General features: G+C 47.6%; 1 protein-coding gene across 4 annotated transcripts; it reads left to right on the top strand.

The window, feature by feature from the left end:
• The first annotated feature begins 4,418 nt into the window (after positions 1 to 4,418).
• On the top strand, positions 4,419 to 12,219 carry TMEM42 (transmembrane protein 42). Of its 4 annotated transcripts, none has more exons than XR_009048863.1 (3): positions 4,419 to 4,865; positions 6,519 to 6,665; positions 9,327 to 12,219. XR_009048863.1 is itself a non-coding variant. In XM_057706809.1 (3 exons), the coding sequence occupies exons 1-3, from the start codon at positions 4,456 to 4,458 to the stop codon at positions 9,375 to 9,377; spliced, it is 390 nt and encodes a 129-aa protein (XP_057562792.1). In that variant the 5' UTR covers positions 4,419 to 4,455; the 3' UTR covers positions 9,378 to 12,219. The 4 variants fall into 4 exon arrangements, 3 of the variants coding, with proteins under 3 accessions (XP_057562792.1, XP_057562790.1, XP_057562791.1); XM_057706809.1 differs by having other exon boundaries at positions 4,419 to 4,647; XM_057706807.1 differs by lacking the exon at positions 9,327 to 12,219 and adding an exon at positions 7,280 to 7,938 and having other exon boundaries at positions 4,419 to 4,647.
• The last annotated feature ends 4,933 nt before the right edge of the window (positions 12,220 to 17,152 follow it).

The raw sequence follows: 17,152 nt of genomic DNA, 5'->3' as shown, positions 1-17,152 counted from the left end.
AATGCCATTTGCAGCAACATGGATGGACCTAGAGATTATCATCCTCAGTAAAGTCAAACAGAGAAAGACAAATATCATAAATCGCTTATATGTCTAATCTAAAAAAAGTAACACAGGGGAATTCCCTGGCAGTCCAGTGGTTAGGACTCCGAGCTTCCACTGCAAGGGGCACAGGTTTGATCCTTGGTCGGGGAACTAAGATCCCAAATGTTGTATGGTGTGCCCCCCCCCCCCAAAAAAAAGAATTATAAAGATATTTGGAACCATGTCAATTAAGGATCTACTAAATATTTAAAGTAACTGGAAAGTCCAAGTGCCAGCTTAGAGATCATGTTAAAAGAGAGTGATTTGTAAGAATATTTTAGAATTGACTTTTCTGCTTATTTACTAAAGATATTAATATGTATAAATAACTGCAGCAAGAAAATAAGAAAATAGAGTTGCATTTAAGTTAAAGGTAACAAGATCAGTGTTTTCCAAGCTTAGTAAAAGCAAATGGTAGAAAAGTTACTTTGTGTTGGAAACAATACTTTAGTTTTATGATATAAATAAATAATTTGTCTTTGTAACTTTGTTAAAGGAAAGTTGAGATTTGCATGCTTATAAAATTTCTATGATTTTTATAATTTAGGAATAATTTTACACTAAATATTTTTCCACTAAGACACCGAAAATTAATACCCCCTTTAAAGCAAAATTGTTATCATATAGGAACATCTTCAATAGATTTGCAGTCTATTAAAACACCATGGGGACTTCCCTGGTGGTGCAGTGGTTAGGATTCCGCCTGCCAATATAGGGCACATGGATTCCGAACCCTGGTCCGGGAAGATTCCACATGCTGAGGAGCAACTAAGCCTGTGCACCACAACTACTTAAGCCGTCGCACCTAGAGCCTGTGCTCCATAAGAGAAGCCACTGCAATGAGAAGCCCACACACTACAACAAAGAGTAGCCCCCACTCTCTGCAACTAGAGAAAGCCCATGTGTAGCAACGAAGACCCAACATAGCCAATAAATAAATAAAATAAATTTATTAAAACAAAACAAAACAAAAACACCATGATATAGGAATACTGAAAAAGGAAGCCTTAACACACTGACCACTTTTGGACACTATTTTCTTCTTTCCTTTATTATGCTTTCATGAGAGGGAGGGCAACCAATTTAGGGGGCTGGTTTAATATACGGGAGACACATGATACAAGGGTGCTGATTGAATCAACAGGAGTCACCTAATTACTGGGGGCTGATTTAACAATATAAGTCACGTGATCCACGGGACTGATTGGGGCGCCGGAGCACGCCCTACGGGGGACAGCGCCCCTCCCTGGCTATGGCTGCTTTGGTGGTGGGAGGAGGTGGTGTAGTGAAGCTGGGAATAAAGAAGCCTGTGTCTTATCACCTGTGCGAGTTCGCTAGTTCTGCCACAACAAACTGACACAAACCGGGTGGCTTAGCACAACAGGACCATATTCTCTCACAGTTCTGGAGACTACAAGTCCAAAATCAAGGTGCTGGCAAGGCTCAGGCTTCCAGAGGGCAACCTGTTCCAGGCCTCTCTTACCTTGTGGTGTTGCTGGCCATCCTTAGCATTCCTTGACATGTAGATGCATCGCTCCAATCTCTGCCTCTGTGGTCACGTGGTATTCTACCCTGCGTCTCTGTCTCTTCTTCTAAGGACACTAGTCAGATTAGGGCCCAACCTAATGATCTCATCTTCATTTGATTACATCTGCGACTGACCCCATTTCCAAATAAATTCACATTCACAGGTGCCAGGGATTAGGACTTCAATATATGTATGTGTGTATCTGCCTTGCTGCGCCACTTGCGCGATCTTAGTTCCCGGACCAGGGACTGAACCCGCACCCTAACCACCAGGGAATTCCCAGTATATCTTTTCAGAGGGCACAATTCAGCCCATAGCATGTCATAGCCAGGAAAAGGAGATTAAAACCTTCAGCCAGTTCAAGACAGGGAGTTAGAACTGAATATTTTATAAAAACCCAGAACCCAAGGAGCGCAAGGATCTTAGTTATCCTGGCAACTCTGCTGCCTGGAACAGGCCTGGCCCAGAGTATGTCTGTGCTCATCTGTTTAACTGGGCAGAGAAATAAATGGACACAGAGTGAAAAGAGAAGACAGAGAGGAAGAGATTGAGGTAAGGTTGGAGAGAAGGCTGGAGACAAGACATTCACTCCCTAGGTTGTTATAGGCTACTCCCATCCCTCCTGTCTCACACTGGGGTGGGGGTGGGGTGGGTCTCATATTTAAATATCCTCCTTGGCTCCTAAGGCCTCTTAAATTCACGACTTTAGTCCCTAAAGGTGAAGGGGAGTTTGAATGGGTCTCCCATAACTCAGTAGGTCATCTTTTGTCCATAAGCCATCTTTGATGTTTGTTGTCATTGCTTTTTAAATAAATAGGGAATAAGGTATTTCTTCCCCGCCACACGCCCAGTCCAGGTGCTCTAGTTTACACCATGAGGCTGTTAGCAAGTTTTAAAATTTTATTTATCTTTTATAATCAAATCATAGTCTGTTCAGTCAAACATTTGTAGCAAAGACATGAGCTGATCACAATATCAGGCACTGTGGCAGGAACAAAGAGAAAACATGCATGGCATCTGCGCAGATGGAGCCCAGTTTAGGGAGGCAAGTATTGATATGTTGCAAGGTGTGTGAGTACCCTGAGGGCAAGGATCAATTACAGCCTTGCTACTCTGTGTGGTTCCTAGCCCCTGCCCTCCACAGCATTAGCTTCATCTGGGAGCCTGTCAGAAATGCAGAACCTCAATCCAGCTCTAGACCTGAATCAGAATCTTGACTTTAACAAGACTGCCAGCAGGTGATGTATGCACACAGGAGCTTTTGTCCAGGAGACAGAAATCACTTCCCAGTAGGGTGTCCAAAGGTGGCATCAATTCAACCATCATCCCAGAACAAGGCCCTGTGCTGCACACTGGGGACCTAGAAGAGAAATAAATGTGTCCTTGCCCTCTAGGAGGCTAAATGGGAAATAAACACACAACTACAGGATGCGTTCAAAGGTAGGGGAGTAGCCGAGGCTGCTTTACAGAGCAGGTGGCTCTGAGATGCTCAACCTCTAGGGCTAGTGGAGGCATAATTTGTTCCCAGAAAACTCCTTACAATGCATGCAGAGTTGATCCAGTGCAACACAATTCGATTTCCTGTAGGTTCCAAGTTACGTAAGAGCTTTCCGAGGGGATCATCTTTGAGCTGGGCTTCACACAGCTCTTTATTCAGTGGCATGGTGCCTCTCTGAGCCTTGATTTTCTCAACTGCAAAATGGGACAATCTGTTACCACACAGGAGTTATCAGGGTTATACATGCTTTTATTAGAGCCACAAAGCCACCTTGTGAGAGAGGACGGCAAGTAAGGACTAACATGAAAACTTACTGAATGGAAAAAAAGAATGCTACTGGACAGTATGTGCACTGCGAAATCAGTTTTAGATAAAAAGTCCCATACATATTACATGAACTATTTTTTAACACGTGCTATATGTGAAACTATACATGGAGAAGAAGTTCTGTTAATAACAATGACTTTCCTGGAGGGCGACAGCAGTTTATTTTCAAAGAAATGTACTTTTTGTTTGTTTGTTTTTGGCTGCGTGGCATACGGGATCTTAGCTTACCAGGGAGCAAACCGGTGCCCCCTGCAGTGGAAGCTCGGAGTCCTAACCACTGGACTGCTAAGGAATTCCGCCCCCCCCCCCGCCCCTTTTTTTTTGGTACTACTTCTTAAACGAAAACATTTTAAAACTATTTAAATGTATTGGAAATTGGAAGTAATGTTCACTTTGATTATCTGAGCGGGGTGACCAGGATGACATATTCATCTAATTGAACTTTCTACAATGAGCATGTATCCAACTGGGCCGTTTGATTTGTCAGAAGCCTTAACAACCCCCACCGCCCTCCCCCGCCCCGCGGCTTTCTTGCTGAGTCGTCAGGTCTCTAGCGTCCTCTGCCGAAGCATCTCTTACGTTTTGCGCTTCTCGAACTAGACGGTGCAGGTCAGCCGCCTAGGGCGTCTGTTAAAATGCATATTCTGATTCAAGGGGTGTGGGGCCTGGGATTTGGAGTTTTAAACAAGTTCCCACGGGAAGCTAATGGTGGATCACACCGAGTGACAAGGATTGAAACTGCTAGGCCACAAAGATATATTCTACAACAGCAACCACAGTACCACAGTCAGTCCTGGACCGAAAACCCTAAACCTAACACGAAACGCACCCCACATTCCGGAAAAAGCTGCCTGGGGCTTTGCCGGCGGCCCCGCCCCTAGAGGCTCTCGCGGATCTCATATTGGCCACTCCGCTCACGTGAGCTGCGCGTCACGTGAGGCCGCCGTCCAATCGTGGAGCGCGCTCGGCCCGGGGGTGGCTGTCGCGGCGGGCGCAAGGAGAGGTGGCGGCGGGCACCATGGCTGGAAGGCTGCAGCCGACAGGCGGCGGGGTGTGCGCGGCCGCCTACCCCGACGCCTCCGCCGGATTCCCCCCGCACCTCCAGGCGGGCGCGATGCGGCGCCGCTTCTGGGGCGTGTTCAACTGCATGTGCGCCGGCGCGTTCGGGGCCTTGGCTGCAGCCTCCGCCAAGCTGGCCTTCGGCAGCGAGGTCGAGCCCGGGGCGCTGTGGCGGCGGGCCAGCGGGTGGGGCCGGGAGGAGGAATGGCGCTACGGGGCAGCGGGGCTCCAGGGTGAAGCGGGGCCGGGGGCGCCAGGGGCCGCCTCACCCCCGATGGTCTGTTGGGCCCCGTCTGCAGCCGGGCACTACAGACAACGTGGGCAGGAGAGCATCCTTCGACTCGAAATCATGCCCACCCTTCGTCCAATGTAGGTGGTAAGAGACGTCGGGGACTGAGGCCTGTTCCCTTACCAGGGACCTAAAATCTGTCCTCCGATTGGGCTGGTTCACTCTCGGGGAAGACGCACACCTCCTACATGCACTCTCTACCTCTCATTTTAAGCCCTTTATGCCTGAACATTTCTCTCCACGTGACTCTTAAGGTGAGAAGCCTGTTGCCCATCTCTTTAACTCCGTAATTAACGGGTGTTTTGACTGGTCTACCCTGCTGCTAGGAAACTTGGGAATTTGGGATGTCTTAGGTATAAGGGAAGACTGAGAGAAACGTTCTGGAGATTCCCCCCGATGCTGAAAACTCCTGGACTGCCTCCTCATGTCTGCTAAGGTGTACATTTACCTCTCCCACCACGAGTCATAGGCCAGCTTCAGCTTGTTAAAGAGATTTCATTGTATCCGCAACCCAGGGTTAGGCCCTGACCTGGACAGTAGACAGGCTGATTCTTAAGGTTTAAGCCTCTTTAGGGCTAATCCAATGGGAGCTGCCATGCTTGTGGTTGGTATCCTGTTGGGTGTAATTCTTGGAGTAAGTGGTCCAAAATAAGATGAGTGACTATGAGCCGTGAGGTTTTCTAGTCCTCTCAGTTGTGTCCCAGACCTTCATAAGCCTTTACAGAAACAGGCTGCCTCTGGCACATACAATGCCTCTGTGTAAATTATACAGACACTCCTTTTTCAAGACACTATATATTCAGGTGCTGGAAAACTGTTCGGGGAAATAAGAGGAAGAGGTGTAGATGGGCACCATCCCCAGGGGAAGCAGGTCTGTCTGCGGGCAGGTTTATAACTCAAAACCAAGCAAGGCGTCTGCATATCCTGTGTAGGAGGCTTCTAAAGATCCTCTCTTCTCTCAATGCGCTCCTTAAAAAAGAAAGAAATCTGCAAGTTCTCCAAGTGGTGCCCGGGATCACCAGTCAGACAGTCCCAGGTGTGGTTTCCCTAGGCATGGCTGTGTCCTAGTTCAGAGCGTGGAGCCATACTGCCTGGACTTGAATCCTGGCGGCTCCCCGCAGCTGTAGCACGTTAGGCAAGTTACTTAATGCCTCAGGTTCTTTATCTGTAAAATGAAGTTAAGGAATAAATGAAAATGTACTTAAAACATTTGGCACAGGGCCTGGTACAGAATAAAAAGCTCAGGAATGCCCAGTGGGACCAGCCTGAGTGGGATGTAGCCTGCACAGAAATAGGGGCGGGGGTAGTGAGAAACAACTAGTTCATGCTTTACCTGATCCCTGTAAGTGAGGACTCACCCCTGATTTACTCATACCTCAGACCCAGTGATAACTACTTGGTGCACTGGGACTGAACGTCACACATTGGTCACTGTGGGGCCTATAAGGGGACTGGTGTTCAATAGAAGATAACTGGTTATGGATTAGCATTTTACATCTGCCCAAGATCACGTGGCCAGCAAGATGGCCAAATAAGTGTCTTCGCTGAGGTTGTTTCAGCTGTAAAATTGGTGTGCTCCTCACTGAGGTTAAGTGAAGTCCTGTGCAGGAAAGCTCTGAAGACCCCCAGGCTGTGGTGGCCCGGCTGCCAGCAGTAACCATTACCTTGGGTGTGCTGTGAGGGGGGTTGCTGCCCAAGGCTGGCCGTGGCTGCAGTGACACTTTCTCCTGCAGGTGAACGTGGGCTTCTGCGTCTTAGGCATTATTATGATGGCTACCACCAATTCTCTGATGTGGACGTTCTTTAGCCGGGGCCTCAGTTTCTCCATGTCTTCGGCCATTGCATCTGTCACAGTGACTTTTTCAAATATCCTCAGCTCGGTGAGTAGCCTGAGTGTACACTCCCTCTATCCCAAACCTCGGTTCTGGATGGGTCATCCGTGGACAACCCCTGCTTTCCCACATAAGAGAAGGGACAAGAACTGAAGCAGAGGTTGGGCTGTGTTTTGACTCCGGGTGGCTGTTCCTGTAATCTCTCAAACTTGGAGGAATTCTCACATTAGATGGGGATGCAGTCCAACTGTCAAAAGCATACTTGCTTGCTTTTGAGTCCTCAGCGGTCTGTGAACTCAGGCAGGAGACGTGGAGGGTCAAAGTTCTTCCCTCCCAGGTGGGGCTAAGCCAGTCAGCCCAGCAGTCCAGGCACGGAGGACTTGCTGGGACAGCTGTGTGCCGGGCCTGGCTGCTGGCCTCTGCTGCGCTTTCTTGTGCACTTTACTGGGGTCCAATGCTGTGAGGAGGTACCCTCCCCCCTTCTACAGGTGAGATACGCTGACGGTAAGAGATGGGTTTCAGGCCCAAGACTTCCAGCTCCAGACCCTTCCTCCCACCCTAGGAGGCCACTCAGCCACAGGCGAGTCAGGTAGTGCCCACCCACGTGGTCAAGTCCTGTGGGCATGTGCCTTTCCGGCCTCACAGCTGTCTCTGTCCTGCAGGCCTTCCTGGGTTTTGTGTTGTATGGAGAGTGCCAAGAGGTCTTGTGGTGGGGAGGAGTCTTCCTCATCCTCTGCGGACTTACCCTGATCCACAGGGAGCTCCCACCACCCAGGATGGCCCTTCCACACAAGCAGCAGTAGCACCAGCGGGCTGGGCGGACCCGCTGGAAAGACAGTGATGGCGGCTCAGGCTCAGGTTGGCGTGTGGGGACTGCGTCTCAGGGCGATCTGGGTACACAGCCTTCCTACCCTCAGCCAAAGGGAGATACTTCCCAGGGAAGCAGGCCTGTGACCAAGCAGCCTTGCAGGTGGACAGCTCCAGCTTCTGTCAGGCGAAGTACACCACGGCAGTGTTCTGCCCGAAGCCTTCTCCGTCCATCTGCGCCGTGCTGTTGATTCTCATGCTCCCCGACCCACCCAGTGAGCCTTGGCAGGTGCCGGAGACCCTGGGTTTGGTCGATTTCCTGTATGGGCTTGAAACCATGCTGTAACTGCAGTCCTGTTGCCTAACAAAGGCCAGTCACGTGATTTTGGAATCATTGACTGGTTGGGCTTTTGACAACTTCACACCTATGTATCAGGCCATCAGCGTCATGCTTCCGTGTTATGGCAAGAGAAGGAAAACTAGATTAATAAAATACTTTTTTTTGTAAGTTAAAAGTGACAGGTGTGGAATCTTAATTCTTTCCTACTTTTTTTTCTTTCCTAATTTCTTGAAGTAAGCACAGCCAGGGTGAGCTGCAATTCCCAGATGGGAGTTGAAACCCCACCCCCACTTCCAGGCCTGGGGCTTGACTGCTATCTGCCTGCCTGTGTGGTTCCTTCCTGACTTCACCCAGGCTGGTGCTCTTCAGATTCAGGAGCATCTGACCCTTCTCTTGATACCAAGAAGAAAAGCTTGACTTCACTTTGGGGGCCTAGTTTTAGTTTACGTGTTAGAAAAGGAAACTGGCCCAGAGGTTGTTCCTGCCCCCTCATTTTACCTCTTCTGTCCTTTGGTCCCATGACTTTTTTGTATCTTACACCATGTGAACATAATTTCTAGTTCAGAACGGTCTGTTTGCTCCCTGCACCCTCTCCCCATGCGTAGCTTCAAGTGTGATGCTCACCTGCTCCAGTTCCCCAGGGCTCCTCTGTCTGTCTGAGAACCCTCTCAGCTCTGCTGACTGCCAGCCTCAGATCTACCACGTTCCCGGCAGGAGAGAGGGCCTTAGCCATGAGGCTGGGGGAGAGACGTGTTGTGTCCAGGCGGGCCCCTCCTCCCCATGCATGTAGCACCTTCATTGCTCTCCTCCATTACTCGTTGCAGTTGGCAGATGAGCTTTCCAGAGCTGTTCTGTGTCTCCTAGTGATTGGGCTCTGGCCCAGCCCACCTCTCCATCTTCTCCCTTGCTGCCTCCTTCACACCCCCACTCACCATGCTTGAGTCCCACACATCTGCATCTCAGCAGTTCTCAAGCCCACCACGGCCAGTCCTGCCTGCATGATTTTGTGCCTGCTTTTTCCTTTGCCTTAGATGCCCTTCCCCTCCCCCTGTCCCTGGAAAACTCCTCCTCCTTCAAATCCAACAGGGCAGAATTCACTGCTCTCTCTGAGCTCCCACTGGGGCAAAGCCACGCTGTGATGCACTGAGTCATAATTGATTAGCCCCACTTTGACACATTGAAGCCTCCCAGCCACACTGAGAGGGAGGTACTCTTGTTATTCTCATTTTAGAGATGAGGAAACGGAGGCTCAAAGAGGTCGAGTCATTTGCCCAAGGTCACACAGCTAATGAATGCCCAAATCACTGTGTTAGCCCAAGTCTGTGTGACTCCAGGGTTCGGCTCTTAACCTGTATAATCATCCTGCCTCCCACATCAGCACGTTAAAGTCCCAGAGAGGTCCTGTGGAAGAGGAGCCACTATTTTACAGTGTCTAATATCATTCCCCAAGTCTCAGAACTCTTCTTTCACCAATCACCTCCTACCCCTGTGAGGATCCCTGATGCTCCCTGGAACACTCTTCACACCTCCCTGATCTAATCAGACCCCATTATTCTACCCAGGAGAAAGATGAAGGCCATTCAAAGCTCTGCAAGGTGTGTTCATGTATGTGAGTCAGGAACACAGCCAAGGCCAGTCATGAAGGCTGCTGAGAGCTGGTGGCCGGGCCTCCCTGGGCAGTTCATGAAAAGGGCAAGAAGAAGTCCATCTTGGAGCAGACGTTGTCCTGAGGGGACCCAGCTTCCCATCCAGACACCCGCTGGATACATAAAGATGGTTGGTGCTGACCCAGACCCTCTCAACTCTCGATTCAACATACATGCCTGCAGGAGACCACAGGACACAATAAGATTTTCTCTAAGAGGAAGGTTGGTCATTTTTCAAAAAGCAGACAGATACATGTCTCCATCTAAGAAGGTGGGAGGTGTTCACTGTGTCTCTACTCATTTTGGAGGTATGGTATCTTGATAAGAGAATGAATTGTGTATCTGTATTTGTCTTTCTGGTGTGCATCCTGGGCGATGGGTTAGACTTTACTCTGGAGCTGGCAATTTGACTTCCAGGTTCAACAGCCAATGGCCTGATGGGTCAGTATTACTGGGTTTTTTTCCTGGTTTTAAAATTTTACTTATTTCTTTTTAATGTGTATAATTCAGTAGTTTGTTATTATAGTCACAGAGTTTTCAACCATCACCACTGTCTAATTCCAGGACATCTTATCACCACAAAAATAAACTCCCACACCATTAGCAGTCACTCTGCATCCAGCTTCCCCCCGACCCTCTGGCAATCACTACTCTGCTTTCTGTCTCTATGGATTTGCCTATTCTGGACACTTCATATAAGTAGAAACACACAATATATGGCCTTTTGTGTCTGGCTGCTTTCACTTAGCATAACATCAATATTTTAAAGGCACATCCATGTTGTAACATGTATCAGTACTTTATTCCTTTTTATGACTGAATAATACTCCATTGTGTGGATGTACCACATTTTGTTTATCCATTCATCTTGTGATGGACATATGGGTTGTTTCCAGTTTTTGGCTGTTGAATAATGATGTTAAGAATATTTGTGTAAGGCTTCCATAGTGGCGCAGTGGTTAGGAATCTGCCTGCCAATGCAGGGGACACTGGTTTGAGCCCTGGGCTGGGAAGATCCCACATGCCGTGGAGCAGCTAAGCCCGTGCGCCACAACTACTGAGCCTGTGCTCTAGAGCCCACGAGCCACAACTACTGAGCCCATGCAACTAGAGCCTGTGTTCTGCAACAAGAGAAGCCACCGCAATGAGAAGCCCACACACTGCAATGCAGAGTAGCTCCCGCTTGCCGCAACTAGAGAAAGCCTGTGTGCAGCAATGAAGACCCAGTGCAGCCAATAAATTAAAAAAAAAAAAAAAAAGACCAAAGACAGTAGCCTCAAGGCTACCATGCTGGGGTGTTGGTAGGAGAGGCTAATCCTTTTTGAGACCTCCTGTCTGCTGGGCTTGCACTAGTAGCAGTCACAGCACACCATGTGGTGGCAGTGGTGCTTACACAGTGCTTTCATGAATAACATTTCATTTGGTCTTCTGACAGCTCCGGGAGGTCAGGACCTTCCAGGGGCATGGAAAATATATGGCAGTCAGCGTGGAATAAAGGTAGCATTTTATAAAAGAGAGATTGTGCAATTCATGATATTGGGACAACTGGCTAATATTTAGAGAAAAAATAAAGCTGGATTGCAACCTTGCCTTATACCACAGTAAATTCCAGAAAGAGCCACAGTAAAAGAGAAGAAAATGAAGGCAATATGATAAATTATCTTGAAGTGAACATGTTTCACAGGAAACAGGAAACCTAGAAACAGAAAGGAAAAAATAAATAAAACTGACTATAGAAGTTAAAAAACATACGTGTGGCAAAGCTTACAGGGTCAGAAGGTAATGGAACTGTGAAAAGTACTTTCAATACACCTAATAAGCTAAAGCTATTCCGTAATATAAAGAGAGCTCTTACAGATCTATTAAAAAAAAAAAAAGACCAACATTCCAAAAGTTAAATGGACAAAAAGCAGTACTAGGTGGGTCATCGTATCATAATATATGAAAAGATTGACCTGACTGGTAATGAAACAATAATAAGATTTCATGTTTTCACCCATCAGATTGGCCAAGATTAAAAATTTAGTAGTAAACATATTTTTTGTTTGTTGGTTTGTTTTTTAAGACATCTTACCATCTTTTTATGGGAGTATCATTGATGCAGTCTCTGGAAGGCTCTTTGGTGACATTTACTGAAATTAAAGATGCACGTATCCTGTGACACAGCTATTCCACTTTGGAAGATTTGTTACAAATATTGTCACACATAAGTGCAAAGACACACGTCCAAGGAAGTTATAGCATATAAGAAGAGTTGAAACAATCTAGATGCCCACCCAGAGCCAACAGTAGCTGCCAAAAAGAATGAGATCTGCTTGGGTGGTTAGGAAATAAATTCCAAGATAGCTTTTAGAGAAAAGAAAAGAAAAAAGCAAGATACAGAATGGTATGTTGAGAAAACTCCCACTTGAGTAAATAAATATTTGTTTATGGCAGAGAAAACTGGAAAGATACTTAGACACTTCATAACAATTGCCTCTGGAGAGAGTATCTGGGGGTCTGGGGTGGGAGAGAGATTTAATTTTTGCTGTGGGCATGTCTCACTTTCTGTCCTGTTTGGGATTCTTTGCGATTCCTAAATAAGAAGATTCAGTGTCTCTCATCTAGTCTGGAAATTCTCAGCTATTATCACTTTCCTGCTGCTGCTACCTCGTCCTTTTTTTTCTTTTTTAATATTTATTTTATTTATTTGGCTGTGCCGGGTGTTAGTTGCAGCACGTGGGATCTTCGTTGCAGTGTATGGGATCTTTTAGTTGCAGCATGATGAATCTTTAGTTGTGGCATGTGAACTCTTAGTTGTGGCATGTGAACTCTTAGTTGCAGCATGTGGGATCTAGTTCCCTGACCAGGGATTGAATCCCGGCCCCCTGCACTGGGAGTGTGGAGTCAGCCACTGGACCACCAGGGAAGTGCCTGCTCCCCTATCCTTGATCTGCTCCTTCTAGAACTCTTATTCTAGGTACTGTATTTTGGACTTTCTCATCCAAGCTTCCACATCTCTAAACTGCTCTTTCATATTTACTTCCCGTTTCTCTAGGCTGCGTTATGGGCATTTGCTTCTGATCTCTTTTCTAGTTCACTAATTCTCTTTCAATTATGTCTGTATTCTATTTAATCTGTTCATTGCATGTCATTTCTGCAGTTATTTAAAAACAATCTGGTCAATCTTAACAGTGTTTTATTCCTTTTCCATCTTTTTGATTTCTTTCTCTATGTCCCTAGTCATTTCTGACTTGGCTGTTTCATGGTCTTGGGAACAAAGCATGTGGCCTGTTTTATCAATAAACAAAGGATGGTTGTGGCCATTGAGCCATCAGCCACTGCAGCCCCTCCTCTACCATGGTGCGCCCGCAGGGGAATTCAGATTGAAGAGAAACAGGCCATTGGCCCTAGATAGTTAAGATGCATATCAAAGGAATAATTTCAATAAGCCCAGACTCTTGCATCTTCCCATACATAGAAAAGCACTGAAATCATTAACTTGAGAGGTTTCTTTTTTGTGATTAGTAATCATTTGACGTTTCACCACATGGCTGTTGTTGCTGTTTTCCAGCAATCAGAGAGGCTGGTTCCCAGACTATAGTCCTCAGTAATGCCTGGAATAAAACATAATTCTCAACTTTTAGGTTGTGCATTTTCTTCAGTTGACAGTCTGTAGGTTATTTCCTGTAGTCAGTACATTTATATTATAGTCTGTATTGTATTATCTGATTTCTTGGGGGAATACGTATGTAGTTTGTGCTAAAATAGTGGATTGTTTCCTTGTGTTTTAAAAGTTTGGGCTGTCAGCTCACTTTGAATGTGAGCTTATCTGTGGGAATCCTGTAAAACCATGGTTGAGAGTGAACCCCTTCAAAGAGGATTGGCATCTGTGCCCTAACCATGTTGTGAGCCAAGGACAACTGTTTATTTTACTTTCTCATTTTGTTGGCATCCCAGACCTCTACAGAAGCAGCGCTTTCAAAGATACTTAACAACTGGCATGCGTTCTGTCAAGGCTTCAGCTCCTACGAGTGGTCCTATGAGGTGACTCCCCAGGAGCGCCTGTTGGCACAGGAGGTGGCAGGCTTGGGTGGCCAGAGGGACACCAGAGGGCATATGGTCGTTCTCACGGCTATGATTTACTGTGGTAAAAGGATGCAAAAAAAGCCAAGGGAAAAGGCACACGGGGTGAATTCCCCGGGAAACCAGGTACAGATGCCAATGGCCTCTCCCAGGGGAGTCACACAGGAAGTGCTCAACTCCTCCAGCGCTGAGTTGTGACAACAAGTGTGAAACGTTATCTACTGGGAAGCTCATTAGCGACTCTGCACCCAGGGTTTTTAATGGGGGCTGGTCCGTCATACAGGCCTCCTCTGCCTGACACAGACCATCATTCTAGACTCCTCGAAGGAAAGTAGGTGTTCAGCATAAACTATGTTTGTACACACAGTTGAAGCACAGTCAGCCGCTCTTATCAATTAGGGTGGTGGGAACTGTCCCAAAAAACAAGTTCCCAAATGGCAGCCAAGGGCCAACCTTGCAAGCAGCCTTTCTATGGAGAGCAGCCTGCAGCCTGCTGTGTTCTCTCTTCCCTGCATAGTTTACCCCCTTGGCCCCTGGCCGAGGCATCTTCATAGCAAAATTATCATCAGTAGGACCCTACTCACAGGGTGAGAACAACCTTTGGTATTGATCTCAGTGATGTCCTATGGGGTCCTGGATTTAGCCAGTTAAAACAAAGCCCACTAGCCATAATGATCTAGCATAGAAGCCAGGAGCTTCCTCAAGTCTCTGTATGAACTTGTTTTTTTTTTTTTTTTACTTACTAGGCACCATACAACACTGGCCAGGAAGTTGAAGCCTTCAGGGCTGAGGCAAAGACATGAGAGGCACATGGTCCCCTGGACACAGAGCTCCTGGCTGTTGGGTGCCCCAAGGAGGACATGCACAAGGCAGTACAGGCTAACAGGCCCCAGTGTGGCCTCCCATCCTGGGGCCTCCTGTCCCAGGTGTTCTCAGCCCAGACCCCATAGTTCAGGTCAGTCTTTGGTTTCAGAAGGGCTGCCTGGAGCAGTCAGTTCCAAGCAGTTTTGCTTGTCTGTGACGCCAGTTCACGGCCTTGCAAGTATGGGGAACACGTGCAGGTGTTGTGTGTGGAAGGTGCGGGCCCCGGCCCTGCCTTCTCGGCTGGTCCTGTCAGGTGTGGTCGATCCTGGACTCAGCAGCTGGTCCGGGTTCAAAGTGCCCACAGTAGCTTGGAAAGGCAGCACACACGATTCCTTTAAGACAGGGAAGAGCTTCCGGAAGCTGTTCTGAAAATCAAAGATCCTTAATGCCCTCCCTGGGTGCCAGGTTTTTGTTTTTTCTCCATGATTACAAAAATCAGTGGTTCCCATTCAGCAGTTGTAACTTTACATTTTTCTCAGCCATTCTCTCTTCTCCCCCATCTAGAAAGGCTGTGTCCACAAGGGATAAAGCATTTTTATATGTTTTAACCAGAACAACACATCATGCTCAGGAATCGGTCAGGATGAGATTCTGAATTTTCAAACATTTTTGACCTGTGTCTGCATAATCTCTCACTCCATTGTCCTGACCATTGAGCAGCCTAGATGTGATCAGCCCCCTTCCGGGGACAGCTGTGTTTAACAGTGAAGCTGCCTGCCTAAGGGGTAGGCACCAGGAAAAAGATGAGGCAGAAAGAGGCAGGCCCTCCGTTCGTGGTTGCAAACAGCAACTAATCTGGAAAACCAAACACAGGTCAACAGCATCCTACCCAGACATCCCCTAGGGGTCCTGAGTAGTCTGATCTGTGGAAACCCTGTGATGCACCCTCCCCACCGGGCAGGTTTTGGCAGGAATCACAGGATGGTGTTAGGAACACAGTCAACCTCTATAGCAGAGAGGCAGCGGATCAGCTGGATTTCAGGTGGTCCCATTAGAGAACAGGCTCTTTCCTGTGGGCATCTGTATGTAACCCAGGTGGCCCAGCCAGCATCCATGATGTTTTCGTGCTTCAGGGGCCCCACAGAGGGGTGTCTGGATCTGCAACAGTCCCGAGTTGAAGTTCTGCTCACTGAACCTGGGCTTGCTTTCATCCAGCACCCTCAGGCTGAAGCTCAGACAGCCCACCGCCGACGTTAACGAGGCAGTTAGCATCTGAGGATGCAGGATTAAAAAAAAAAAAAGTCAGCGGCAGCCAAGACACTGCAAGGCCAGCTAGCTGTAGTGTGTCCTAAGTCCAAGTGACAGTTAGGTTTCTCTTGAGCTTTTCATCTTGTCATTTTTAGAGCCCTGATCGGAGCCCCCTCCTCAGAAGTCCACACACAGCCTGGAAAGTCATCAGCTTCTAAGGCTGATGGTCTCACAAGAGTGCCTTAGCAACTATTGCTAATTTTGGTTTAAGAGTAACTTTGCTTTTTAAAACCCTAAAAGTGTGTCTCCATCTGCAGACTGCCTCTTTTCCTGTCGTCTCCCTTTCTCCAGAGACTCCAAGAGGCAAAAGTTATGGCAAAAATCATCAGTTATGGAGACTTGCTTTGTTTTTAATACTGAGTGAATTTAAATTCCATCTCGCCCACTGGTGGCGAAAAACAAGGAAGTTGTGGTCCACCGACACGTTCTCTGCAGCTTTCCCTGATCAGGATGTTAGAGCAGTTGACATTTTATTTCAATCTTTACCACGCATCCAGGTGCAATAACTACAGAATACAAAGGCATTTTTTTAAAAATGACAGCCACAGTGTGGCTTCCTGTAATCCCAGGGCTGCTCTGGCCTCCCAAACTCACCGTTAAGGAAATGCAGAGTCACGCTGCAGGGCCCCAGGGAGGCGGCGGGGAGGACTCCAGTGCTGCACGTGGACTCTGTACCGTGGATTTGTTTCCTAGGGCAGAAACAAATGACCACAAACTAGGTGGCTAAACAAACAGAAACGTATCCTCTCACAGTTCTGGAGGCTGGAAGTCCAAAATCAAAGCGTCCTTAGGGCCAGGTCCCCTTGGGAGGCTCCCTAGAGAATCCTTTCTTGCCTCTTCCAGTTTCTGGTGGCTCCAGGTGTTCCCTGGCTATGTCTGCATCACTTCAATCACTGTCTCTGTGTTCACACGCTTGCTTGTCCTTTTCTCTCCGTGTGTCTCCTCAGTGTGTTTCGTGTAAGGACACTTGTCATTAAATTTAGGGCCTACACTGTTAATCCTGCATGATTTCATCTTGAGATCCTTGATTACATCTGCAAAGAGCCTACTTCCAAATAAAGTCACATTGATGTGTTCTAGGTGAACATATGGATTTGGGGACCACCATTCAACATACTACCTGCAAGATCTGCCTGTCCTTAGTGACAGCCAGCATTTATTGAGTGCCTACTGTGTGGAAGGCATGGTGCCAAGCACTCAAAGTGCACATCGGCCCATGAGGGAGGTACTCTGCTGATCATTCCCATCAGGTGAGACTGCAACTCTGAGGACTTAAGGAGGGTACAAGGCCCCACAGCCTGGCCGGAAGTGAGGGAACTGGGGCTAACACCCATGGCTGACTGAGCTTTGGGTTTGGACTTCTGAAGCACTCTTCCCTGCTTCCTGGCACGTCAGCAGATTTTACAGGTCCCAGGTGATTCCATTGTGCAGCCAAGCCTGAGATCCTCTGCTCTAGGCCTCACTGTTGCTTCTGTAAAGCAACAGCTGCTGAGCTACGGGATCCTTTCCCTTCTGTGGCCATGAGCTTGAATTCTGGATAAAGACGAGGGGGTTGGTTGTGAAGC

Source organism: Hippopotamus amphibius, chromosome 13, assembly GCF_030028045.1.
Source record: "Hippopotamus amphibius kiboko isolate mHipAmp2 chromosome 13, mHipAmp2.hap2, whole genome shotgun sequence".
In the NCBI taxonomy this organism is placed as follows: domain Eukaryota; kingdom Metazoa; phylum Chordata; class Mammalia; order Artiodactyla; family Hippopotamidae; genus Hippopotamus; species Hippopotamus amphibius.
The sequence above is the reverse complement of the archived record's forward strand: the minus strand, read 5'-3'. Positions and strand labels throughout refer to the sequence as shown.

Excerpts from the sequence above, each read along its gene's own strand:
- TMEM42 (XM_057706807.1), top strand. The coding sequence starts at position 4,456 with ATGGCTGGAAGGCTGCAGCCGACAGGCGGCGGGGTGTGCGCGGCCGCC. Across the intron at positions 4,648-6,518 it reads AGCTGGCCTTCGGCAGCGAG|GTGAACGTGGGCTTCTGCGT; the intron begins GTCGAGCCCGGG and ends TTTCTCCTGCAG. Across the intron at positions 6,666-7,279 it reads TTTCAAATATCCTCAGCTCG|GCCTTCCTGGGTTTTGTGTT; the intron begins GTGAGTAGCCTG and ends TCTGTCCTGCAG.